This window comes from Drosophila ficusphila, unplaced genomic scaffold, assembly GCF_018152265.1.
Source record: "Drosophila ficusphila isolate 14025-0441.05 unplaced genomic scaffold, ASM1815226v1 contig_791, whole genome shotgun sequence".
Lineage (NCBI taxonomy): Eukaryota > Metazoa > Arthropoda > Insecta > Diptera > Drosophilidae > Drosophila > Drosophila ficusphila.
The window spans coordinates 22,906,709-22,932,332 of record NW_025064737.1 but is presented as its reverse complement, the minus strand read 5'-3'; the positions used below and the strand labels follow the sequence as shown (position 1 = coordinate 22,932,332).

The following is a 25,624-nucleotide window of genomic DNA, read 5'->3' as shown; positions in this document are numbered from 1 at the left end:
TGGGGTCCATTGCTTAAGGGCTGGTGAACCGAGGAACTAGTTGTCCGGGATCCAGGGCTGCAGCAATCTTATTTGGAATCAAATAACTTCAAAAATTCGGTTTATTGTAATATACCACCAGTTTTTTTGATTAAAATCACAGCTTTCTGACCAAAAGAGTTAAACTTAAAATAATAATAACAGCTTACACTTATCGTCTTCACCCTGAAACTTATCGATGGCAGGCCACCTCTGCTCCAACAGCTGTTTGTGTTGCCTTTTGAGATGCGCGCTCTATGAGATACAGATACTCGTTCGTAACGGACGGCCAACCTGAGATACTCGATCGCGAGCTTTGTTGTTGGCCAAACGAAAGTGAAAACTGAATACACAAATTTACATAAAGCGGAAGAAAAAACAAAACCGGGAAATGTGAAAAATGTGCGGAACAGTGAGATGAAAAGAGATGCCCGTTTGTCCGCTATGCGTGTGTGTGTGTGCAGCTGCGGCCGTAGCAGCTGTTAGTATGTGTGTGTACCGAAAATGCAAGAGTTTGGGCTGCAAAAACCACAACAAAAATAAAAACAAACAAGGCTAAAAGTTAATGTTTTTATCCGTCTGGGATTAATATCTATTTATATATTGCGAAATGCCCGAAAATTCGAACAAAAGCAAAGAACTCGTTACGCTGCATTTGGATTTCTTGGAGGCATCTGAAAAATCGATTGACCGCAGCAAAACTGGGGACCACAAAATAATGGAGGATTTTGAGTCCTTGGAAGGAGCCGAACTGGTCGGTAAATCAACCAAAGGTGCGTCCATTTGACCCCAAACAATTAACGCGCACGGAAAAAAAATAAAACCGAAAGTCACCGAAAGTCGTTAAAACCACCCATAAAAACAGTGCAAAGTAAACGGCGCATTTGCCTGCGTTTTCGTGTGTTTTGTTTTGGTTTCGCTTCGGCATGACAATTTTTGCCATTTATTTCGTAACAACTAAACCGAAAATACCTGTTCGACCTCACGCCCCTTTCGACCACTTAAGGCCCCCCGCCACACCCTGTCGAACCAAAAAAAGTCTCTGCACTTACGAGTAGTGGTCGTTCCTACACAGAGAATAAGTATCATATTTTATTTGTTATTTGTTCATTTAAATTCATTATATTTTATATTCTTGAAAAATTGTGAACGCTATTTACTTTGCATTCGTAGGAATTAGCTGAGCTTTTTAAAGTTTCTTAAATCAGAGCTCACTTCCATTCGTATTTTCATCATCTCAAAATATGTTTCGGATTTTATCGCCCATGTCATCCAAAAACGGAAACAATAAATGTTTCATTCATAAATTTACAACGATGTCAATGGTCTGCGGGTAAAAGCGCTAGTATAAATTAAAGATATAGAGATTATAAGATTACTTGGAGAGTTAGAGTTTTTAATCATTTTTTTCATAATACATAATACATTAAAGTTTTACAGCAACGTTTTACCGATTAGAAAAAAGTACGTTATGAAAGAATTTATTTCAGTGCAATTCATTTTCTAGATTTTTTCCGCAATCTCCCTTCACCCCATAAATTTCAAAGTCGGATTCTATCGTCAATTGGCCCACTTACAATTTATTAATAAAGGGGCAGAGGCATGCCATTAATGGTAGGTTCATTGATTTTGTTCGTTAAAGTGCGTCAACTTGACGTTACCAGGAAACATAATAATTAGCTGGCTGGCACTAAGGGGCGTAATTAGGTATTCATTTGAAGAGGGAGATTCCAGAAATAAAGAACTCCACATTTGCATTTTCCATTGGTTAGTTTTTATGTTGACAGGGAAACACTGTGTATCTGATATCATTAAATCAACAGTCAATCCACCAACATCTAAATAAGTATGTTTTGGTTGTGCGTCTAAATTAAATTCACATGTGACTTGAATGTACACTTGTGAAAAAACTGCTTTGGACTGGCGACAGGTTGACGACATAACAAACTACTAAAATATCGGGGGAAAGTGTGAAGGAATTAGTGTAGCCCGTTAAGGAAAAGCTTAGTACGAGAAAAATGGATACGTTTTTTTTTTTTTGTTATTTCAAGGTTAACATTTGGACCCTGTTTGGCACAAGCGCATATGAGTTATTATTCTCGGAGGCTTTTTTATATGAATGATTCTTATACCTCTCGGATTAATTCTTTAATCCGAGAAAATGTTAATAGACAAATAACTGATATTAATTTTTTATTGATCCATTTTGTTAAATAACCTGATGAATATCTCTGACTCCCTTTAAATAATTATTAGCATAATTCTAAATGGGTCATTGCGTAGACCGCTAGCAACGCCCCCGCAATTCCCAAGTAAACATATCATTACACGATTCGTGGTGTCGCAGCATTATCTAGTTTTTTCCTGTTTCTGCCACATAAATTGCGCTTCCTCGAAGCAAAACCGTTTCACTTGTTAAATATTTCGCTGAGCCACCCGCTGCCGAATCTATTTTTATGCCAATTGACGCGAGGCCGCGGAATTCAGATTTCTGATTTCAGACTACGGTCCGCCCACTTTACAGGCTCCCCGGCTGCGTGCGGTGCTCCATGCAGCGACTACATGCTGTTCCTCTGTCCCCCCGACTCATCCCCATTCATCCGGAGACCAGTAAGCCTCCATTGCTAATTAAACTCAAGTGCCAAGTGCCCAGTGCCAAGTATGGATCCGAGATTCGAGATCCGGAGGCCGACGTGCAATTGAATTTGCGTACTCGTTACTCTTCTGATTAGCATTCCCATTGTGCGGATCAGCCCAGGAGAGCCTGAGCACTTATAGATTTCATTAGAGAGAGCCCCCCCAAAAAAATGTTGATACATTAAGATGTTCTCGTTTTGACTTTCCCGAATCGGATGTTATTTCGTTATTCTACTGTATGTATTTGAATCACTGAATAGTAATTTGCTAACTTACTTTTTACTTACAAAAAACTCATTTGATAGGTGCATACTACAAGTAAACGTCATAATCAAATTGGCTGTGCTTATCAAATTCTGAGAAAATTGAATTTCTATAATAATTGTAGTTGCTCCATTGCAGATGGCGAGATAAGGGCCCATTTCCAGTGAGCTCCAGCTAGTTGTTTGATTCCGGAAGACGATAACGAGTCGCAAAAATGTCGAAAATGAGGGGTAATTGAAACGAGATCCCGAATTAAGAAAGCCAGCCATGCTAAATCCGTTTGGTGTTGAACAGGTCGCATTCTGATCCCCCTGCCGAACACTGGAGCAATGGGACGCAAGCGCAACAACTTCTACATGCGGAGTTTGTTCCTGCTGGCCCTCTGCATCTTTGGTCTGCTGCAGTACCACAATTTTAACTACTGTAAGTTATTGCTTACAATTCTGGGTAGTGGCTACAAAATGTATACTCAAATCCCTCCCCAGTGGACTCGCGGGACAACGTTTTGGGCGATGCGGTCACCAATGACTCGGATGATGCCATTTTGGCCATGGTGCCCGCCACTCTTCACAAATATCTGACGCCCCATTCCCGTAATCACACCACTTCGGGTGCAGGAGTTATTTCCGGAGGGGGTAAGATCTTAAAAAATATTATATGAATCAGTTGTTATTAGTTCTAATTATACTTTTTAGCCCTGCTGCTGAATGCAAGTAGTTCGGGAGCTGCTACTGCCACCACAATCAGCTTTGATGTCTATCATCCTCCGAATATTACGGAGATAAAGCGTCAGATCGTGAGGTACAACGATATGCAGTCGGTGCTAAATGAGGATGTGTTCGGGCCCCTGCAAAACGACTCTGTGATAATTGTTGTCCAGGTAAGAGGATATATATTTGACAAGAAAACTGATTTGTAATAAATAAATTTAAATCTCAGGTGCATACGAGGATAACCTATTTGCGCCACTTGATTGTAAGTCTGGCGCAGGCTAGAGATATTTCCAAGGTGCTACTGGTGTTCTCGCATGACTATTACGACGACGACATCAACGACCTGGTTCAGCAGATCGATTTCTGCAAGGTGATGCAGATTTTCTATCCGTACTCCATACAGACACATCCTAACGAGTATCCTGGCGTGGATCCGAACGACTGCCCGAGGAACATTAAAAAGGAGCAGTAAGTTGAAGAAAACTTCATATATCTTATTTATTTCGATTTCATAATGTATTGGATAAATGTATTTCAGGGCTCTTATTACCAACTGCAACAATGCCATGTACCCCGATCTCTATGGCCACTATCGGGAGGCAAAGTTTACGCAGACAAAGCACCACTGGATTTGGAAAGCGAACCGAGTGTTCAATGAACTCGAGGTGACCCGCTATCATACAGGTAAATACAAGTCAATATCAACATTTAATCCTTGGTAAATAACTCCCATTCGTTTCACAGGCTTGGTCTTATTCCTCGAGGAAGACCACTATGTGGCCGAAGACTTCTTATACCTGCTGGCCATGATGCAGCAACGAACCAAAGACTTGTGCCCCCAGTGCAACGTGCTATCCCTGGGCACCTATCTCAAGACCTTCAACTACTACACGTACCACAGCAAGGTGAGAAATGGGGCGAAACAGTCACCTCCTTTAATGCTAGACCATTGGCTGCGAAAATTCAGAGAGTGCTTCGAGCCTATCTTATGTATATCCTTCAAGCTTTCGTTGCTACAAAACACACACATTCATTCAAAACGCATACAACCCATTCATTCAAATGGGACTTGTGATGGCAAGCCATTGTGGCAAGGACTTTGCCCGAATGGACGCCAGTTATTCGATCATAGACCCACACACACACTCAGCAATGTGTTAATCTAGACAAAACTCATCTGACTATTGTAATTTATCATATGTATCTGTTCTATTCCGAATTCTGGCACGCAGACTAACAAGAAATCCTATGCTTCCTCGCTGATCTCGACAAACAGTCTATTAGGATACAATAGGAATAAAAATAGAAACTCTGTGCAATTAGCTGTGTCGTCCTCCTATTCCTCCTCATCATCTGCGCAATCACCACCGTCATCCAAAGTCTATGTGGGCGACACCGCTGACAACCAGAGAGCCAGTGATACCAGTAACAAGCGGGGCAACCTCATCAACACTGTCACCGCCACCGCCGCCACATCCGACACCACCAATAATAACGAGCAAAGTAGCCATAGCAGCAGCAAAAATGGTGCACAAACATGGAACTATCATGTCCTGCCGTCATTGTATTCCGTCTATCAGAAGGTAGCGTCACCGCTCCGCTAGCTCTGGGGATCCCCGAGATCCTTGTTAACCGCACCAGCCGCTCCAAGCTCCAAATCATTCCTAGCCGGAAAACCTGCCTGAATCCATCACCCTGTTTGCCGTAGATTGTCTCCCATTTCTTTGTTGCATAGCCCATCCATTAACGCTTTGGCAATTCTGCATGATCTGTACTATCCCCTATATGCTATCCTCCTTTTGGCAGTAATGGGAAAGAATAATATATTATTTCTTAACCAGGTGGGGTACGATACGTTCTAAAGCGATTAGCTAAACAAGTTTACCCTTTTGTGGTTATTTAAATTTTGTAATGCTTATGGGTAGACGAATTTAATAGAAACCATTTGTAAAGCCCGGCTAAAATATCTAAAATCGTATAGCTAAAGTATAAACCGAACGTGATCTGATTAGAAACTCATGAAAATGCATAACTTGTTTATAGATTCAAAACTGTTCACCTCATAAAAGCTTAAAGTAACTAATAACTAGTATCAAAGCACGTACCCTGTGAAATAACTACTATATATCTACCGAGATTTCCCATTACTGCCTCTTTGTTGTTGTAATTTTGTTGACTGTTGTGTTTAATTGTACTTGTCTATATGTCTGTAATGGCATGCTTACCTCTCCGATCCGATCCGCTCCTGATCTGATCCGAACCGAACCGATTCGATATGCCAGTTGCACGCCCGCGTACGCACCGCGAAGATCGACAGGCAGAGCATCATCGATGATTACGGCAAGGTATTTGGTATGGCGCGTACTGTACCCAATCTGAAAACACGGCTTTGCACTAGTGATTAGCGCAGAACGAAGGCAGTGCTCCTTGGCAACCACTTGAAGTGCCCTATTATTAAAACTGACCCCATTAGGCGAACAGAATCGAATTAAATTTGCATGCCACCCACTCCTCAACTTTTGATTATCCGTTTTTTAATATTGTTGCACCTTTGTTTGTATCCAATATGCGTAGTTAACACGGTTTTTCTCTTCGACAGGTGGAGGTTATGCCCTGGGTCAGTAGCAAGCACAACATGGGCTTCGCCTTTAATCGCACCACCTGGTCGCATATCCGGAAGTGTGCCCGCCATTTTTGCACCTACGATGATTACAACTGGGATTGGTCTCTGCAACATGTTTCCCAGCAATGTCTGAAGCGAAAACTCCACGCGATGATCGTCAAAGGTCCGCGGGTATTTCACATCGGAGAATGGTGAGCGTAAAAAAGAAACCTTGTGTGGTTATAAACACATTTTTAATATTGATTTACCTAATTTCTTCCAGTGGCGTTCACCACAAGAACAAGAACTGCGAGTCCAACCAGGTGATCTCAAAGGTGCAGCACGTCCTGCGGATCGCCAAGAACTCGCACCAGCTCTTCCCGCGTTCCCTTACCTTAACCGTGCCCAGTTTAATGAAAAAGTCGAAACTACGGAAGGGCAACGGAGGATGGGGCGATCTGCGGGATCATGAGCTGTGCCTAAACATGACGCTGCCCACAAGGTAAAAGGCCAGGAAAGCCAGTACCCAGAACATAAACCGCCAAAGGAGGCGAAACCGGAAACGGAAACCAATCACGCAGTCAGTAGGAAGCCAGGAAGCCTAGCTCATAGCATTATCTAAGTAGGAATATTAAGCAGTAGCCTTAAACACTGTAAACGAACATTCAGCAAGTACTCCGTATCAGCTAACTAACCGAAAATTATCGAAGCCAGAAGCCCAAAGACCCTCGCCTTGGGCGCTGCACAACTCATACTATAAGTAATGCTCTAGTCACATTGATACAAATATAACGCCGTGTTGTAATCTCCTACCTTGAACCGTTTGCCCTTCAGCTCGTCGATAATCACTTTGTATTCTTTAGGCTCCGTCCAGATTCAAAGATCGTCAGAGGTTCGGGCGACGGGGTAGTAATCCTTATAACTGAAACTAATCCTACGAATACTAAAGAATAACTATATTTAAATCGTATCCCCAGATTGTGCCGAAGCCGTTTTGTAAACGGTCACGTAACTCGAGTCTAGAGGCAGCAAATCGCATAAACTAGTCATAGCAATGTACCACATGCACATGCATTAACACATAGATAAAACTTTTGATATATCCTAAAGTCCTACATTTTAAGCCTGTAAATAGATGAATTGCGTTGTATACATTTCATAAGGTCTTTTTATGATGTAAACGCGGAGTGTAATTTGTTATTTTTTAATCGTTAGTCCAAACCGCTTTTATGTATTAGGAATTTTGATTAATTAAACGAATAATCTTAGTAAATAAACGCCAAGAAAATGCTCTACCAGTCTCAACTTTTTTCAAATATGTACAAAAAGAACACTAATTTAACAAATTACCCTTATCAGTTTTTTAATTTGGCGCTCTTATCACTGACATCGCTCCACAGTATCGATAACCGCAGGCTTTTAAACTATCGAAAACCGCGTACGTTTTCCAACACAGCAAACTAGTTGTTTTATGACATTTTAAAACCATTTTTGGCATAAAACACATTTTGCAACCTATCAATATCCATGATGAAAAAAGACTAGGTAAATAAATGAGTAGTACAAGAACTAAAACGCGAAAGGAAGAGTGGGCTGGATAGGAGCTCGTAAGTGTGATCGGAAGATAGCTTTTGCCGAAAAGCTTTTCTGCCGCTTATGTTTGCGACCGCGAACCAGTTGCAAATTTGGTGCCGCAGTGGACGGAACTTCCCCAACCAGTCTAAAATTTCCTGAGCGAAACCCACCACTCAGTTACTCTTGCATCCCGCGTACTGTTCGTTAGCCCTTCTCGGTGTGTGTTTTTATAGGACATACATTATATATAAAAACCATTATGAGCAAGCAATTGGCGCGCCATGTGGGTCAGCTGAGCAACCTGCTGAAAACAGCGACGACGGCATCTACGGTCGCCGCCCAAAACAACTATTTCACTTATGTCCGGGAACTGTCGCATCCCATCGCCCGGGAGCCTCCAATTGTGAAAGCGGAAGAGGCCGTGGCATGCGTCAAATCGGGTGAGTCTCTACATCCTATCCCTTTTGTATCTCAAGAAGAAACCCAATCCGAAAAGTTGCTGGTTTATTAAACCCATTGTGTTTGCAATCTTTTGGTTATGTAATATTCTAGTGGGTCTGCTTAGGGAAACAGAATGAAAACGGGAACACTCGGGTTGAGGGGCATGCAAATGTAAGCCCATGTGTGTTTGTAATTCAAACTACTTTGAAACGCATAGTAGGGAAGGCCAATTACAGGGTGCTCAATAAATAAAAGAATGGAATTTGATTGCCCGTGATTAGAGCGGCAGAAAGAAAGCAGGTATACGAAGGAAAATTATTATTTTTATTGTTTTGTTGGGTTTTTAGTTAGCTAAAGTTATTTAAAGTTCGAAATCAAACAATAGAAAAGTCACAATTTATGTATATCTTTGTATTCTTATCAAAAAAGCAAAAAAAAAACTTTCTTTCAGAAGGTTCTGATATCTTTATCCCCACTTTTACTTTATCATTTTCTTTATCGGTTACTTGCATGTTACTATACTTAAAACCAAGTGCAGCAAATGCTAGAAATGTAAATTATAATAATCTAATCCCGCAAAAACAGCTGTGCGTGCATATTTAAATTCTGATATTTATACACATGTATAGATGCATATATTTAGCTCTGTAGATGAGTTTCCAGGCGAAAGTTGTACTTTGTACCTTGGCACAGCACAACAAAAACAACAGAAAAATGCGATTCAAAGCTCAGCTTAGTGGCAAGAACAACTGCTCATAAACAAGTCTATCCACACAACCGGCCTTTGGTTGTCGTGCTGATAAGACCCTATATGCCATTTAGTAGTTAGCGTTGCTTTATATGGAGGCAAGGTTATGCAACTTATATTAGCAGGTGAACTTGTGTGTGTGCTGTCATTGAAAGAATTATGGATTCTTTGGAGAAAGCACAAAAAGTGACCTACAAAATTAATAAAAAATGTTTTTTGTTTAACAAAAATTGGGTACATTTTATTAATCTTCTTATCATTGCTATAAGCGGTTAGATAATATTTATGTTACAATATAAAGATAGGAATGATCTGACATTTTCTCTGCCTGACAATTTTTGGGGCCCTCTGCTTTGATTAAATTCAATTGGTCTGAATATGGCAACCTCCTGTGATACAAACAAATTTTCGGACACGCCCACAACGCACGAAATATCTTAATTTCTTAGCACTTTTAAGGCCTCTCATCAGCAGGTCCATGCAAATTGATAAATATTATAGGCCACCTCGAGGGGGGTGGGTCTTCAGAGGGGGAGTGGCAGATCGCAGCGACCCACAAACGTCACACAAAATCGGTATCTCTAATTTTAGCCAAAATCGCCAACACGAGCTATGCCAAATCTGCGACGTAATTTGATTTGGAAAACTTTTTCGTTCGGCACGTTTTTGGCAGATAATAATTAGTACAGTAGGAACTAGATTAATAAAGCTGAGGAAAAAAGAAATGGATTACATTTTTGCAATATATGTACTTTAAATATTAATTAGTAAATAATTCAAGTAAAAAGCTCATGGAGAACTTGACATGGTCGACGTGGTCAGACGTCTACCGATAAGAATCACACTTATCGTACGATTTCTAGTTGAAGGGGCTCGTTTGATTTTATTTGCCCACCATTGGTCTTGCCAGTTTTTCCTACAAAAATACACTAGCATACCGGCCCCTTGAGGGTGAAATTAAAATAGACTGGCAAAGTAGTATTCATGTGATTCAGATGCAATGAGGTGGACATTAAAAAGATATAAATTTTGTAAATTTATCAAAGTATTAATTGTTCTTTGCTTTATAACAATAACTTATACGATTAACAATTATTTATTTTAATTTGAAAAATTTATTTTAATATGTTGTCTTCCACAGTTTGTTACTTATATTACGAGTTATTCAAGTTAATCTGTATGCAAAATGTACATTTCTTTGTGATTATCAATTAATCTGGTTTTGTCAGAATGTTTACCCATGTAATGCCAACATTGAAACCGGTATTATTTATTTACAAACATTCATTATCACGAGTTTCTAGGCAACAAGCTCCCCCACTCTTAGCATTCTGGCAATCAGTCCTACTATTTGCTGATAAATATATATGTGTGATATAGCTTTAAAGCTCCCGAGAGAATCTAACTTAACACGCTTAAGACTTTTAAGACTTTAAAGAGCGAATGATCAGATAGAAATCTCTGGCCCACCCCTTTGAACAAAAAACCTAAAGGAATCATGACCAGCGCAACATAGTTTTTTCATATTTTTGCATAGGTCACATAGTTCTCTGCATATCATTTTTAAAATTTATAAAACTTGTAATAAATGTTTTTTTTTTATTTTTAGAATCAATTATCAATAAGTTCACTGCTTCTTTAAAAGCATTTCTTTGTTAGTGTTCTATATTAAGACAATTTTAATAAAATTAAAAGCTTTAATAGCAAACTCACGATTTCTTATAAATTCGTATCGGAAACAATTTTTATGATTTTGCTCAAATCAATTTGTTCCCCCAGGAGTTTAATTTAATTTGTATGAAGAATGTTCTTACCAGTGATGCCGAATAATCAAATCTTTAAATTAATCAAAATAGAAACCCTATAATTGTAGCCTCTTAGAGTAAACGACATGCATATATATAGATAAGACGCATGCTAAAGTAATTAACGTTTCACAAAATGTACAATATCTACGGGTTAGCTCATTAGCAGCCTATTCCAAATTATTTAATTATTGTAATAAACCCTGTGGTTTTCCACCCTCTAATCCAGGCGACACGGTCTTTGCCGGCGGAGCAGCCTCCACGCCCGTGGCCCTGCTGAACGCGATGGCCAAGCACGGAAAGGAGAACAAGCTCGAGTGCGTCACGGTGTGCCATATGCACACTGAGGGTCCTGGGGAGTACGCCAAGCCGGAGTACAAGGACATCTTCCGCTCGAACTCGTTCTTTATGGGTGCCAATGTCCGTAAAGCGGTGGCCGAGGGACGTGGTGATAATGTTCCGATCTTCCTGCACGAGATCCCACAGCTGTTCTACAAGCAGATCGTAAAGCCCGATGTGTCTTTTATCCACGTCTCGCCGCCGGATAACCATGGCTACTGCTCCCTGGGCACCAGCGTCGATTGTGTGCGTGCTGCTCTACTGCACTCGAAGCTAATTGTTGGTGAGTTTGGGCAGCTTAACATATTATTTTCCTGAGACTAAATGACTTTTCTCTTCCAGCTCAAATCAACCCCAAGATGCCGCGCACTTTCGGCGATGCCATTATCCACAAGTCGCATTTTGACTACGCCATCGAGGTAAATGATGATTTGCCTCAGCATGGAACTGGTGAGATTTCTCCTGTGGAGAAGAAGATTGGAAAGTTGATCGCGGAAAACCTCGTCAAGGATGGTGCCACCTTGCAAATGGGCATTGGCAGCATCCCTGACGCCGTTCTTGCCGCCTTGCACAACCACAAGGATCTGGGCATCCACTCCGAGATGTTTGCCAACGGAGTTGTAGAGTTGGTACGCAAGGGATGTGTCACCAACAGCAAGAAGAAGATGCACCAGGGCAGGATCGTGGGCTCCTTCCTCATCGGTGACAAGGCTCTTTACGATTTTGTAGACAACAATCCATTCATCGGTACGTAAATTGGTGCAATGCCAAAATTAGCATACAATAAAATAATTAGAAATAAATAATTAATTATTTTGGAATTTTCAGAGATGTATGCCATCGACTATGTGAACAATACCAGCATTGTGAAACAGCAGCCCCGCATGACGGCCATCAACAGCTGCATTGAAGTGGATCTGACTGGACAGGTCTGCTCCGACTCCATCGGCTCCCGTTTCTACTCTGGATTTGGCGGACAGGTCGACTTCATTCGTGGAGCGGCTGAGGGTCTGGACGGACTTGGTGTACCCATCATTGCCATGCCATCGACCACCAACAAGGGCGAGAGCAAGATCTCACCTACGCTGAAGGAGGGTATGTAGCTAAATGCTTCCTTTGAAAAAGCGAAGAAAAGGTTTACTTAATCTCGATTCCTTTCAGGCGCTGGCGTCGTCACTTCGCGTGCCCACGTTCACTACGTCGTCACGGAGCACGGAATTGCCTCGCTTTTCGGCAAGAACGTGCGCCAGAGGATGTACGAGCTCATCCAGATTGCCGATCCCAAGCACCGCGAATCCCTGGAGAAGCAAGCCTTCGAGCGCATTAAGGTCATGCCATCACCGAACTAAGCACTGAACTCCTAGAGTAAACTATTGCCGAGCAGCAACCCGCAATCTTTGAAGGCATTCCCGAAATTGCTTTGATCCACTTCATAGAACTGCAATCATGATAGCCCTTATATAGCATTACCAAAAGAGATCTTTCAATTGATGAGAACCAAAACCATGGGAGAAATAAAACTGAAAAATTACTAAAAAGGCATTTTCTTCTACTAGCCAGATTTCAATTTAAATCAATCAGTAAATTCTTTAAATAAAATGCAATATGTTTTGTATTCCGACGACAGTTTATTTTCATACTGCAAATATGAAGGAGGCGCGTACAGGAAGTCCGGCTTAGCTTTAGTTATATTTTAATATATATACAAATCTGTGTGTTCGATTAGTGTCCGTCCGATCAGTCACAGTCCGATCTGCTCCCAACGGGGAGCGAACTCCTGGCTGAGTGACAGACCATTCGCTTAGGATAACACGACCGAGCACACAACGTTGTCTTTGAATTGAATGTAAAAGGAGGTGTTCAAAAGGAACTAGATGGTATTCTCAGTATGCATCGTATTGTAATATAGGGCCTAAAACTGTTTTTGTTTTAAAATCTACACGTTGCTTGCTTAAACCTCGATGGATGATTGGCGGTTAGCTGTTTACTTCTTCTTGTTGTTCTTGGCATTTTTACCATCGGCGGCGTTTTCGATCTTGGCGCGCTTCTTTGGGTGCTCATCCTCTTCATCTTCGGCCACGTCGTCCTCCTCATCCTCCTCCTCCATGTCAACCACTTCGACATCGTCCTTAATGTTGTGCCCGTGGATGTACACGGGTCCGCTGCCCTTGATGAGCTTGAACGTCACTTTGGACTCGTAAAACTCCACATCGGGATTGACAGCACGCGTCTCTCCGGCCTTCAAGACAGCGATCGGAATTTGCACGGAGTCCTTCAGTGTATTAACCTAAAAAATAAGAAAGATAAGATAGATAATGGTTAGATTGGTTTAGGTAGATTTCCTCCAGAGGCATTTCAAGTAGCTTGCGGATATTTTTATAAGCTAAGAATGAGTATTTGACTTTAATTCATTAATTTTCTATTTGCCTGCACAAAGTAATCAAAACAAGATCCGCAGAAAAGATTGACCCATATAGATTCCCGCCATAGGCCTTTTCAAGTGGCCATAGATAGTTGTTAAAAACAAAGATTACATTTATTTTGGATCTGAGCAAGTAGATAATACGAAGTTCTTCGTTACTTTTCGACTCTGCAGTCTTCGCCTTTATCTCCAATCTCTGTCTGCCGAACACCTTGCCCAAAAATTAACTGAACTGTCAAATGATAACTGCCTACGCATTCACATGTTTCGCGCAGTCGTTTTGCAGTAATAACCCCGTCGACTGACGGCCGCTTGACCATTCGTCTGCCCACGCTGGAGCGGATCGGTTCGTTCCCTTGCAAACTGCAGGCAGGCTCATCTGAATCCAAGTCTAGCTAGTGCGAATCTAACGAGTGCCCGCTAATTAATCACCCACAACGTGTAATTCAAATAAAAACTCCCACCGATTGTAAAGTGCCTTCCAGATCTTGTCGGCATGTGCGATAATGAAGGTAAGTGGAAAGCGTGTTAACTGAAGAGGATGAGTGAAAGCAAGGCGAATTCAATGAGAGCTTATTATAGTGAAAATCAAAATTACGCGGAAATGAAAACTAATTTCCAATATTAGTTATAATAGTATTATCTCTCAAGATTTGGTATCTTTGAAGAAATACAAAGTGTATCAAGTGTATTCAAATAAAAACCTAATCACATTAAAAAAAAACTAACATCAGTCTAATAATCTTGCGAGACATAAACTAAATAATGATCTTGGAGGTACCAAAGGTGTTTTGCGTCTACACAATTTATGACAAATGCTGTGTAATTAGTACGTAATTAGACACGGAAATCCACAAGCTTAAAGTGTTATTTTGGTGCTCCGTATTATCAGTGACAAGCTACTTTTCCCCAGGATAAACTTGTCTATCAGCCAAGATGAAAGAGCAAAATTAAATTTTCATAGCGAATAAATTAGATTTATAAATTATAAAACTAGTCAAGGATATTTAAGATATTAAAGACAACTTAATTTATTATGAATCACAAAAAAAAAAAAAACCAAAAAGTCCAAAGTGCTTGCTGGCGCTGAGATATCAAATGGTTGCTGTGGATGAACTTGTCTATCAGCTTGTCGACATCATTAAAAAATTTTCCAGAAGTCACAAGACTGTCGAACCATAGAAAACCATCTAGGCACTTCAGATCATGTGTGGAGATTATGAATATGTGAACTTCGAAGAGGCGTTTCCAATCAACTAACCCACTTAACAACAGGGATATCAAGATTTCATCAAAGAACCCCACCTGAGGTACACCCACTTTATTGTCTAAATGTGTTTCTAGATGATCTCTACCGGGAGCGCCTGCCAAATGTTTGCGGAACGGTGGGCTCCAAGGCCCGGAGTTGCTGCAGCATGCGATCGGTTCACAGATATCTGCCCGTCACTTATTGGCTGCCCAAATACCAGTGGAACTTCCTGGCCATGGATTTGGTAGCGGGTCTAACCGTGGGTCTTACAGCGGTGCCACAGGCCATAGCATACGCTGCTGTGGCCAATCTACCAGCTGCCTACGGACTTTACTCAGCCTTTATGGGTGGATTTGTGTACATATTTTTGGGAACCTGCAAGGACATCACAGTGGGTGAGTACTGCGGTCTCAGGACGTGGCTGAGTAATTCAAATCGTTATGTTATAGGACCCACAGCCATTATGGCGCTAATGGTGCGACCATATGTGGATGGCAATCCAGCGTATGCGGTGCTCCTTTGCTTTCTGTCCGGCTGCATTATCACTATTATGGGTTTGCTCAATCTCGGAGTGCTTATGCGGTTTATTTCTGTGCCGGTCACTACGGGATTTACGATGGCAGCAGCCATAACTATTGCCACCAGTCAGATTAATAGTCTCTTTGGCATTAGCAGTAGTGCAAATGGGTTCCTAAACTGCTGGATTTACTTCTTTGGTCACATATCGGAAACACGTCGAAATGATGTCATCCTCGGTTGCTGCACATTGATACTTTTGCTGCTGATGAGGGTAAGGATTTAAATTTAACTCCTATAAACTGTTTAATAAACATCATAAAATGTTATACTTTTAGCAACTAAAAGACATGCCTTTTGGGCCAAAGATCATGTGGAAGTATATTTCGATTGCCCGAAATGCTGTGGCCGTGTTTGTAGGAATTCTTCTATGCTATCTTTTGAAAAAAGATGGAAAACTGCCTTTCGTAGTCAGCGGCAGCATCACTCCTGGCTTGCCGCCATTTAAGGTGCCTCCCTTTCACACGGAAAACACAGAGACTGGAGTAGTCACTGACTTTGGTGGCATGATTTCGAATATTGGAAGTGCTTTGGCATCCATACCGCTACTTTCCATTTTAGAGAGCATAGCTGTGGCAAAGGCTTTCTGTAAGTGTGCATCATTATCCATTTGAAACCCACTTACTTTATCTAATGTTTCAGCAAAGGGCAAGATATTGGACGCTTCGCAGGAGATGATTGCCCTAGGCATGTGCAACATCCTTAGCAGTTTCTTCTCGTCTATGCCCATCACGGGATCTTTTACAAGGACAGCAATTAACAATGCGAGTGGGGTCAAGACTCCCCTAGGTGGAGCCGTTACCGGTGCCATTGTCCTCTTGACCCTGGCCTTTCTCACCTCCACATTTGCCTATATTCCCAAGGCCACTTTGGCAGCCATTATAATAGCGGCCATGCTCTTTATGGTGGAGTACGAGACTATTGGCGAGATTTGGAGGGCAAAAAGTAAATTCATTTCATTTGGAGATAATATTGTTTAAATAACTCATGCTTTCTTTTAGAGCGTGATATGCTACCTTTTCTGGTCACGTTGCTGACCTGCGTCTTTTGGACTTTGGAGTACGGCATGGTGGTAGGCATCGTTTTTAATGCTCTCTTTTTGCTATATAAGAGCATGAAGCCGCAATTTAATTTGGAGACCCAAAAGGTAAGAAATATGACCTATGAACTTTAATGAGCTAATAATTTTAATATTTATCCCCTTAGTTTAATGGCATCGAAGTAATCATAGCCGATCTCAAGGGCAGTGTGGACTATGCGGCAGCCGAGTACTTGAAGATCACGATTATGTCTCACGTGACGGATAGAAACAGGGAAGGTGCCACCCCCACCACATTGGTGCTCATTAAGGGACACGAGATCGCCTCAATTGATACGACCGTGGCATTGGTGAGTGTTGTTTTCACGCTTCTGTGTGATTTATGACCTTTGAACCGGAATCTCTTTCCTCCCCTTTATAAAGAACCTCAAATCGCTGCACGAAGATCTCGCTCTGCTGCAGTGTGATATGGTCTGCTGGAATTGGAGCATCCAGGCGGCGGGAGTGATTTGCCGAATGGATAGGAAGCTGCGCAGTATGTTCAAGTTCTCGAAAAGCTTTTCCGACCTAATGCAAACAATTACGAATGGCGAGGCAGCCGTTTCGTGTATTGATGTTGACTTGAGTCAATAAAGAACACTCTTTTGTCTTGTCATACCTTTGTGCGTACAGAGATGTCAGTGATGGGAAAAATTCGTTAAAAGTGCAAGAAACTATTTAATCAATTTTTTTTTCTGCCCCTGAATTTATAAAAAAATACATTATTTAAAATTAAATAGAACTTTTACAATCACATAGATAAAAAACAATTTGGAAAATATTTAAAACCAAAATTGGAATGAAATATTTAAAATGTATTCCCGCAATGTAGGCACATATGTAGCTTTGTTTAAAAGTACATACATATAAAGTAGAAAGTAAGCTACATGAGTCTAGTACAATTAGCCAGCCACTTCCGAATGCGAAAGTACAGCAAAAGGGAAACCAGGGGGCTGGTAACTTTGCAGTCTGCAGATGTACAGACAAAATTACCCTAACCCAAAACGAGGAAAAAAATTAAAACCGGTCCTTGCCCCGCCGGCCGGAAAATGGGGGAAAAAAAAACGACACCAACCGGCGCGCGCATACACAACTTTATGGGATTTATTACATGCAATGCCCACACCAAAATACACCATATAAAGAAGCACTCACCTCGACCACGTTGAACTCGTTTTCCTTGGCCTCTGCGCCAAGAAGGATCTGTTTGATCACCAATTTTTGGCCGCGAGCATAATCCTCGTCCACATCCCACGTGACGCTGTCGTTTTCGGCGGTCAAAGTGACTCCTGCATAAAAATATAATGCCAATTACATATATTTTTCCCATATCCGAAATTGAGGGAGTGTGGGGCCAGACACACAAATTGGCCAGCGGCAACCTTGGGATAAAAACACCGGCAAGCGTCACAGGCATTCCGCTTTTTCGGTTGTTAATATACCTTTTCCCGGCTTATGCTCAACCTTTTTGGGCGCCCGTATACTTGCTCATATTTATTGTAATTACCATAAAATGATTCCTCAACCATTGTAGGTAATATTTAATATTAAATCCACACGAAACAGCGGCGAACACGTGTTGAGCAAAATCTTTTGCAAAATGGTAGATGCAGCAGGGTTGTCATGGTTACGGGAACACAAACTATCGATATAAGTAACTATCGCAGGGCTACTACTTTTATTTATAAAAGACGATCGACGCCCTTCGTGAACTTGATTAACATATTAAACTAATGTTAGGTAGTCGTCTGAAATAGTTTACTGTCAAGGTTCCATTTAATCAAGAACTTTACAGTTTAATTCCAAACATCGATAATAACGCGCTTCGAAAGACTTTAAACGTTTACCAACACCACTCAACGCTTCATAAAACTGCAGCCATCGCCGTTTTACGGGCACGTGTAGGGTACAAAAAGTTTCCATTATTAATTGACTGTACATCTGTGTTCCAAGGCTTACAAATGGAATCCGAGTCGTTTTACGGTGAGTATTTGGATTTACTACTTGGTGGAGCTCTATAGTGAAGCCCCCGAGAGGGATTTCAAGTGGTGATACTTTGAGATCCTCTAGCCGGCAAAAAATTAGTCCAAAATTAAAACCTCCCTTTCCTGTACGTCCATTTTCTAGGTGTTACACTCAGCGAAAAAGAGCCGATCGCCCAGTTCGACGTACCAGATATACCAGAGGAGTATATTGTCCACTCACACAAGCTTATAATTAAACAGATTTCCCTCGGGCCCGAGGCAAAGTCCGGCGAGTTCAACGTTGTACAGGTGAGCCTTGTTAATGTGCCTACTATCTTGAGCCTACGTTCATAAATCACGGAACCGCATTTTTTGTCCTTGTATGTATACCCTTCCATTGATAATAATGGCCGATCTACTTATTATCTGCAGATAATAAGGTTTTGAGTAGTTAGTTTTAGTTATACATATATAGATTTCGTAAAGTGTAAACAACTTCGAGAAAAAAGTTCTATTAATTTTCGTTATAATGAATTTTGTGCTCGTTTCTTGTATTGATGAATATAAAGACAATTTTCAAATCATGTACCCCTTTAAGATTCTTTGGGAAAGTCAACAACTTATAATTATTATCTTTAACAGGCCGAGACGAACATAAACGATGATGGTGAGAAGAAGACGGTGAAGATTCCCATTGCCGTACTGAAGGTCGGCGAAACCCGTAGCTTAAGGCCAAATGTTGAGTTCCCCAACGGATCAGTGACTTTCAAACTGGTGCAGGGCACTGGACCCGTCTACGTCTGTGGCAAGGTGAGTTATACCAATCGATCATTATATATGCTGGTCAATAAAAAGTATGAATTTCTTTAGGCGGAGATGAACTTTGGAGAGTTTGACGATGGACAAATTTACGAGGAGTATTCGGATGAAGAGGAAGATAGCGAACTGGAATTTGACGAGGATGCAGCCCCACAGACAAACGGAAAGAGCAATAAAAAGAAGTAGAAGTACATTACACTCCAGTAAGCTAAAGAATTGATCCGAGAAAATAAAAAAAAACCCCGTAAGGTAACAAAACCAAACCAACCATTAAATTTTTTTAGAACAAACAGATTTTTGGCACGAAATATATACACGTTGAAGTATTTGGTCTATAGTATATGGAATTTTATTCATTTATGTGTTGTGTGTTTTCAAATATGGTACTTAATACAAATGATTTGTGGCAGTTTTAAGAAGAATGCTCACGGAAGATTAACAAAAAAGTAACCCAAAGGGCTTTTTGTGCTAGTTGCATGCTCGTGCCACCGATATCTTTTGGCGCGGTACGCTAAAATAATAAAATAATTTTAATCATGATTTAAAGGGAAATAATATTGTTTAGCACGTACCGTATGTGAATCACTCGACGTCTTTCATCACTGGGATGTATAAGGTCCAGCTTCTGGCTCCATTCGATTAGCTTCATCTCGTGGCGTAGTTTTTTACGGTCGAAATAGGAAATAACACAACTGATAGGTATCCAAAAGACTGCAGTGACGAGGACAACGGCCACTGAAAATATCACAAAAAAGTGTTCATTATTAGTTCATTAATTTTTATTTGGTAAATAACAATTTGAAATGTATAAAGCAGATAAGTTCTCCAAACCCTTATACATCTGTGTAGTACTTACTGACAATGTTGTCCTTGAGAAATCGTAGAGTTTTTGCAACATTTATTTCCTCTATAATGTCCCAAAAGCGCTCTACAACATCCTGTATGGTTTTCTCGCAGACACCCTAAAATAAAGTGAAGATGTGGTTCAGATTGAGGCAATCCTGATACCCTCGTATAGTCATACCTTATTGCAGAAGCCTGTAATGCAGGGGGTTCCATCGGGCAAAACATCTGGTGGCTCCACCGGAAAGCATGTCTCATTGATGCTCATGCGACAGCATCGTTTGCAGGCATCCGCGATGATATCACACATGCAGCTCTGAAGACCCTGAGTCTCGCAATAGGGCACGCACTTGCCATTTCTGCACTGACCGCGCTCCTGACAGGTGGTTCCATCCTGCATAGCTGGCGATTTCGGGCACTCGGCATGAGCACCTGTGCAGCGAGCCTCCTGCTCGCAGGTTGCGTACTGAGCCTCTCTGCATTTCATCCCGGAGGCCATAAATTGGCAATTTTGGCAACACGGCGAGTTCTTGTCGCTGCACATGGCTCCTTGGTTGCGGCGCAGCTTGCAGTTCTTGTCGCAACAAGAGTCGTTATCCTCGGTGCCCAATAGACCAGCATCACATTGCTCATCTCCTTCGACTCGAAGATTGCCGCAAAAGGACTCTTCCGGCTCTGAAAAACATCTGCCCGACTTGGCTTGCAGCACTTTGCGGATCGAACGCAGTGAGCAGGGAGAGAATTTCTAAGAAAAACCAAATGGGGACAAATTTAAAACTGTGATGACAAAATATTGTTTATGGGAAACCCACCTTATTGTTCACATCGTAGCCACTGACGGAGTACGTATACATAAGAAAACTGCCTCCTTGTGAAGCACTGGGTGAGCACTCCGGAATATCAGGATCGTGCTCGGATCCCCAGTTGTGACCGAACTCGTGGGCCGTGACCAGATCTGCCTCCCTGGTGATGACCCGTTGACCATAGTGATTACGGGAGCTACTCAGCCCCGAGTTTAAATACAGAGTGTAACCGTTTTTGAAGTATTCTTAGAGATAGAAAATATGTTCGTTATTTTTAATCCTTCTACAAATCTCTAAATGCAAGAAACCGCCTAAAAAAAATTCCGTTGAAACACAGTTTAAGCGGATTTCGTACCATTAGAGATTTTCTTCTAAGCAAGCAAAAACTTAAGGAAACAAAAAAAAAAAAAGGGAAACGAAAGTATGTAAGCCAAATGAAAAGGACAATTATGAGAGTTACAGGGTTTTAGCAACCTGGTGTGCAAATACCGCCCACGGAGTTGCGACGCGGAGAGCCGACGTAGGCCAAGCCCAAAATGCCACCCTCGAATTTTAGATCAGTAAACAGATGAGCTAGACAAAAGTCTTTGTGGCTGTATTCTCGGGAGAAGACCTAACCAGCAGAATTGGAGCGACGGAAGAGTCGGAGTCAGAGATACAAGATACAAGAGTTAAGTGATCATGAGGAAGAGCAGCTACATGAAAAGGGTGAGGACGCAACCCAGTCCAACTTACCTCCAGAAGATTTCGCACATCCCACTTTTCGCGTATCATGTTGTAGTGGGCCTCGCCTCCTCTTAATCTCGTTGGTTCCGAGTGTACTACTATTTTCTTAATGACGAAGCCCATACCCTTAAATCCCTCCTGATCTGACCGATCCTGCCAAACCGTGTCGTTGTAAATCTTGTGCACTCGATCAATTAGGCTTATCTATAGATTTATAAATATGGAAATAAAATATATTATCAGATGCAAATATATTTAAGAGCTTACCAAATAGTTAATGGTGGTCTTGGTATTGCCCCCACCCATTTCCTGAAAGAATCGATAATCGGCCACCAGAAGCAGAGGACATCGAGTTTTGGTGGGAGTATACTCATACTGATCAGATTGCCGCTTTTCCCTTGTGTGTATTTCATTATCTGAGGTGTCGCCTTGTTCCTTGTCCTCCAGTTCTAGACCCTCTTTGATATAACCACAGGTTTTAGGAATTGCGCCTGCTTCATTTTTGTGCACCTTAACATCCGAGGCCTTGTAGGCAACCATAGTGTCCTTTTTGGCTTCCGGCAGATGTCTCCAGGAGGGCTCAATGTGGTAGGTTTCCTCCGGCAAATGGATGGACATGGTCATAGTGCCATCTTCGATGTGAGCCCGCACTGAGGACTCAAGCTCACCAAACACCCGGCCCGAATAGAAACTATCGTGATCTTAAAAATGAGGATATTAAAAACACCATTAGCACGCATTAACATATAGCTTACCCATATGCACCACCGTTTCATTGCCATCCGCGTCCACAGCATAGGCCCTAAATTTACTGTGCAGGACATCCCGATGTGGGTGCAGGATCAACCGAAAATTCTTGCCTAAAGTTGTGAACTCCACCTCTTTTATGACGTTAAAAGGATTTGTGCTGTGCTTGGCACCCCGTTTGACCACCTTGTGCACCACATCGTCCTTGTGAAATATCTCATAGTGCCGCAGTGTCTTTTTCAGAGCCACTGCAATCAAGTATGTATTAAGTATTCCAGTTCAATATCTTAGCTATATCTATAGTATCTCCATGCTCACCGCAGTTTTCGACTAAAAGGCAGGCGAAAAAAATTGAGATTATAACGAGGCCACAGCAACTATTGCATTTTGTAAACATTTTTCGCCCGCTATTTTTACATTATTGATTTTTACCGTTTGCAGTGTAACCGTCACTGAGCCGTTAGAAACATACCACCCCTGTGCGAGGAGGTCCTGTTGAAATCCAACAGTATGGCAACATCGTTTATGTTAAATATTATTTATTTCCGTTACCATTTGTATTTTTAATTTTGATTTTCAGTTCTACTATTGTTTAAATACAATAATGAATTTTTAAATTTATTTAATAACACGAATATTGTTAAAAGTATTATCGTACTGGTTTTTTGTGTATATTAATTTTTTGGCCTGGGTTGAATTTCGCTATGAAATGTTTTAGTAAATTTAACTATTTTCGGTGGGGTGGAGACCGAGGATCTGCCACTGCAGGAACGGGAGCCAGCTTGTTATCCACTCCGTAAAACTGACCATTTAGACTTTTCCGCCTTGGCACGGGCATGCTAAGAATAACAATTATTATTCATAAAAAATTAATAAAAGGATTATTATAACTTACTTGCTTACATTTGAGCCATATAAAGCTATGGTTACATAAGTGTTCGGCACATTGTCCAAAAACCTCTGGAAGCGACATCTCAAATATTTGCTCTCCCGGCAGGATAGATACGGCTTCAGATGCTCAAAATGATACTTAAAACTGGGCAGGACTACCCAATTGTTATCAGGAAGATTTACAAAGTCCTTTGCAGATTTGTCCTCGTCCACCGCTCGACCCTTCACCTCCGGCTGGAACTCTTTAATCAGCTGGTTAATGTCGAATTTTACTGGCCAACTCGTGAACGGTTCGCAAATGGGGTTCTGCATTTCGAACAAATATCTAAAAAACACACAATTTTTTCGAAACACAAAACAAACTGAAATAGGCCTGCTGCCAAGAAAAACTTGTTTTTGTAATTCCACTAAATTTTATATTTGGCTTAAGTATTTAAATCGTTACATACATATCTGTTAAATGTACAAATTTAAATGAGAATACAAGTGACGGGGGACGACCTATTAAAAGCATAAAGACAAGAGGACACATTGCATATTCAGCCTTAAACCTAAAGTAGTAGTTAATTAGCTCTAGCTAAAACGATCAATCTATTTCGGGGAAATTTCTGCCATGTTGGCATCGAAAATGGCCGTGTTGATTCGGTGCTTGAGGGCGACGAGAACCTCCCTGTTGTTGATGGCACGCATCTCGTTGGCCACATACTCTCCGTACGTGGCGAACTCATCGCGCGCCGGTGGCAAGCTGACAATAGTGGGAGGAGGCGGGCTGGGAATGGCTTGGGACTGGGCAGGTTTGGGCGGCGTATTGACCTTGGGCAGGCGCAGATTACTCATGGTTATACCAGGTGATGAGGTCAACACAGTGCTGGTCGTGCCATTGGCATTGGTTTCCAGTGCAGGTGACAAAATGGAGGTGGAGTTGTGCGCCGCTGGACTGGCTTCATAGTACATGCGCTTAGGCGCCGGAGGATGCAGCTGCGTGTGCTCCTCAAAGTAACTATCCATCTGCTCCCCTGAAGTGTCTCTCCTCTGAATCTTTATTATTCGCGTGGGCACCACATGCACCGAACTGTTGGCTGTGTTCTGCGCCGGATTGGATTGATAGTGCAGCTCGCCGCTTTCGTTGGCCTGAAAGCTCACAGCCTCCACGGTGTTACCCTGGTGATGTAGGTCCATCAGTGTCTGGTGGTGGTTTTCCAACGGTTCCGAGTCCTCCTGCCCGGTGACGCTTACGTAGCGCACGCTCAGCTCCTTACTCTGTTTGGGCTTGATATCCGTTTCTTCCAGTTCCGGCTCGTCGATATCATCCACATCTTTGGTTGTCTCCTCGATCAGTTTTTCCAGTTCCTGTGCCCTACTGCTGGCGTGGCTCTTGCGAAGGTACTCCTCGTTCATGCTACTATTATTTTGGTTTGCTGGCGTACTGTTATCGCTGTTGTTATCCCCGCTCACCTCCCCGACGGCAAACTTGCGCTCGTCGGCCTGCAAATCTGTCTTCAGGCGACCTTTCGTGGAGCGACAGGCGTATGGAGAGCTAAGGAATACCAGATTCTTGAAGCCAAACCACTTGGAGTTGTAAGGCTCTTTGCGTTTCATGCGACTGATCTCGCGATGATACTGCGTGCGCAGCGTGTGGAACTTCTTCTCCAGCTCGTTGATCGGGATATTCCCGCCTAGCACCTGGCTGACTTCGTTCAAGAGCCTCTGCTTGACGTCCTTCTTTCTGTACTCGTCGCAAGTCATGTCCCACAGCCCGCGACGGCATCGGTACTCACTGATCAGCTGCAGTGTCTTCTCGCGCGTCCACTCCATTTTTAGATCGCTTTTGTGGGATCTGGCCGGGCAATCTCTAAATCGGTGTCAGAACAATGAGATGGTGGCTCCCTTCTATCGGGGTAAGCGGGAAAGCAAAACAACGCACTGGTTAGCCAGACCATTAATATTAATAGACCACAGAAGTTACCTCGAGGAGGATCGGATCGGAATCGTCTATTTATTCGGGAGCGGGAGCTGTGCTCTGGTTTATTTTTGCTACTCCAAAACAGCAGCTGGTGGCGCACTGCCAATGTCTTTGTGCCTATTGGCTGGCCCAGACTATCCGCATCGGGCTGGAACGTGGTCGATGCTACAGTAGAAGGTTGCAGAGTCCCGAAAATATGGTAAAAATGCCTATATTGTTTGTTTAAAGTGGACAAAAGTACAGCAGATTTCCTCCCCCTCTCGTAAAAACAAACGCTGTGTATCCATGTTCGGCGCTATCGATTCATCGATACTTTTCGGAGTTTGGATGGGACCGTTTGTTATACAATTTAACTGGAAATTCGCCTTCGTCACTACAATTATTTTCAAAAACGTACAAGA

General features: G+C 42.0%; 8 protein-coding genes across 11 annotated transcripts; 4 read left to right on the top strand and 4 right to left on the bottom strand.

Moving 5' to 3' along the window:
• Positions 1–257: 257 nt before the first annotated feature.
• LOC108088525 (alpha-1,6-mannosyl-glycoprotein 2-beta-N-acetylglucosaminyltransferase) lies at positions 258–7,529 on the top strand. 3 transcript variants are annotated; one of them, XM_017186366.2, is made up of 11 exons: positions 258–791; positions 3,058–3,149; positions 3,214–3,342; positions 3,405–3,554; positions 3,615–3,799; positions 3,859–4,100; positions 4,171–4,316; positions 4,377–4,537; positions 4,865–5,215; positions 6,232–6,446; positions 6,518–7,529. In XM_017186366.2, exons 2-11 carry the CDS (start codon positions 3,134–3,136, stop codon positions 6,738–6,740), a joined length of 1,818 nt encoding a protein of 605 aa, XP_017041855.1. In that variant the 5' UTR covers positions 258–791; positions 3,058–3,133; the 3' UTR covers positions 6,741–7,529. The 3 variants fall into 3 exon arrangements, with proteins under 3 accessions (XP_017041855.1, XP_017041857.1, XP_017041856.1); XM_017186368.2 differs by lacking the exon at positions 4,865–5,215 and having other exon boundaries at positions 259–791; XM_017186367.1 differs by lacking the exon at positions 258–791 and having other exon boundaries at positions 3,044–3,149.
• Positions 7,530–7,754: 225 nt separating this feature from the next.
• On the top strand, positions 7,755–12,684 carry LOC108088415 (4-hydroxybutyrate coenzyme A transferase). Its single transcript, XM_017186173.2, has 5 exons — positions 7,755–8,249; positions 11,033–11,425; positions 11,485–11,889; positions 11,971–12,237; positions 12,304–12,684. Exons 1-5 carry the CDS (start codon positions 8,069–8,071, stop codon positions 12,489–12,491), a joined length of 1,434 nt encoding a protein of 477 aa, XP_017041662.1. The 5' UTR covers positions 7,755–8,068; the 3' UTR covers positions 12,492–12,684.
• A 66-nt stretch (positions 12,685–12,750) lies between these two features.
• On the bottom strand, positions 12,751–18,091 carry LOC108088423 (nucleoplasmin-like protein). The gene is made up of 3 exons (XM_017186184.1): positions 17,975–18,091; positions 17,623–17,756; positions 12,751–13,429 (listed from the first exon to the last, which is right to left on the bottom strand). Exons 1-3 carry the CDS (start codon positions 17,994–17,996, stop codon positions 13,127–13,129), a joined length of 459 nt encoding a protein of 152 aa, XP_017041673.1. The 5' UTR covers positions 17,997–18,091; the 3' UTR covers positions 12,751–13,126.
• Positions 13,512–17,186, top strand: LOC108088414 (sodium-independent sulfate anion transporter). Its single transcript, XM_017186172.2, has 8 exons — positions 13,512–14,076; positions 14,909–15,208; positions 15,263–15,603; positions 15,668–15,977; positions 16,032–16,334; positions 16,391–16,536; positions 16,596–16,778; positions 16,852–17,186. Exons 1-8 carry the CDS (start codon positions 14,061–14,063, stop codon positions 17,059–17,061), a joined length of 1,809 nt encoding a protein of 602 aa, XP_017041661.1. The 5' UTR covers positions 13,512–14,060; the 3' UTR covers positions 17,062–17,186.
• A 224-nt stretch (positions 18,092–18,315) lies between the features above and the next one.
• Positions 18,316–19,513, top strand: LOC108088422 (nucleoplasmin-like protein). The gene is made up of 4 exons (XM_017186183.2): positions 18,316–18,450; positions 18,595–18,740; positions 19,074–19,241; positions 19,302–19,513. Exons 1-4 carry the CDS (start codon positions 18,429–18,431, stop codon positions 19,434–19,436), a joined length of 471 nt encoding a protein of 156 aa, XP_017041672.1. The 5' UTR covers positions 18,316–18,428; the 3' UTR covers positions 19,437–19,513.
• A 63-nt stretch (positions 19,514–19,576) lies between these two features.
• Positions 19,577–22,814, bottom strand: LOC108088413 (ADAM 17-like protease). Its single transcript, XM_017186171.1, has 10 exons — positions 22,688–22,814; positions 22,378–22,617; positions 21,890–22,323; positions 21,632–21,826; positions 21,371–21,509; positions 20,906–21,141; positions 20,275–20,838; positions 20,107–20,212; positions 19,823–19,985; positions 19,577–19,761 (listed from the first exon to the last, which is right to left on the bottom strand). Exons 1-10 carry the CDS (start codon positions 22,764–22,766, stop codon positions 19,719–19,721), a joined length of 2,199 nt encoding a protein of 732 aa, XP_017041660.1. The 5' UTR covers positions 22,767–22,814; the 3' UTR covers positions 19,577–19,718.
• A 152-nt stretch (positions 22,815–22,966) lies between these two features.
• LOC108088424 lies at positions 22,967–23,646 on the bottom strand. Of its 2 annotated transcripts, none has more exons than XM_017186185.1 (2): positions 23,265–23,646; positions 22,967–23,208 (listed from the first exon to the last, which is right to left on the bottom strand). In XM_017186185.1, exons 1-2 carry the CDS (start codon positions 23,570–23,572, stop codon positions 23,097–23,099), a joined length of 420 nt encoding a protein of 139 aa, XP_017041674.1. In that variant the 5' UTR covers positions 23,573–23,646; the 3' UTR covers positions 22,967–23,096. The 2 variants fall into 2 exon arrangements, with proteins under 2 accessions (XP_017041674.1, XP_017041676.1); XM_017186187.2 differs by having other exon boundaries at positions 23,092–23,208; positions 23,273–23,578.
• A 7-nt stretch (positions 23,647–23,653) lies between these two features.
• On the bottom strand, positions 23,654–25,537 carry LOC108088418. The gene is made up of 2 exons (XM_017186179.2): positions 25,227–25,537; positions 23,654–25,150 (listed from the first exon to the last, which is right to left on the bottom strand). Exon 2 carries the CDS (start codon positions 25,073–25,075, stop codon positions 23,852–23,854), a length of 1,224 nt encoding a protein of 407 aa, XP_017041668.1. The 5' UTR covers positions 25,076–25,150; positions 25,227–25,537; the 3' UTR covers positions 23,654–23,851.
• Positions 25,538–25,624: the final 87 nt, after the last annotated feature.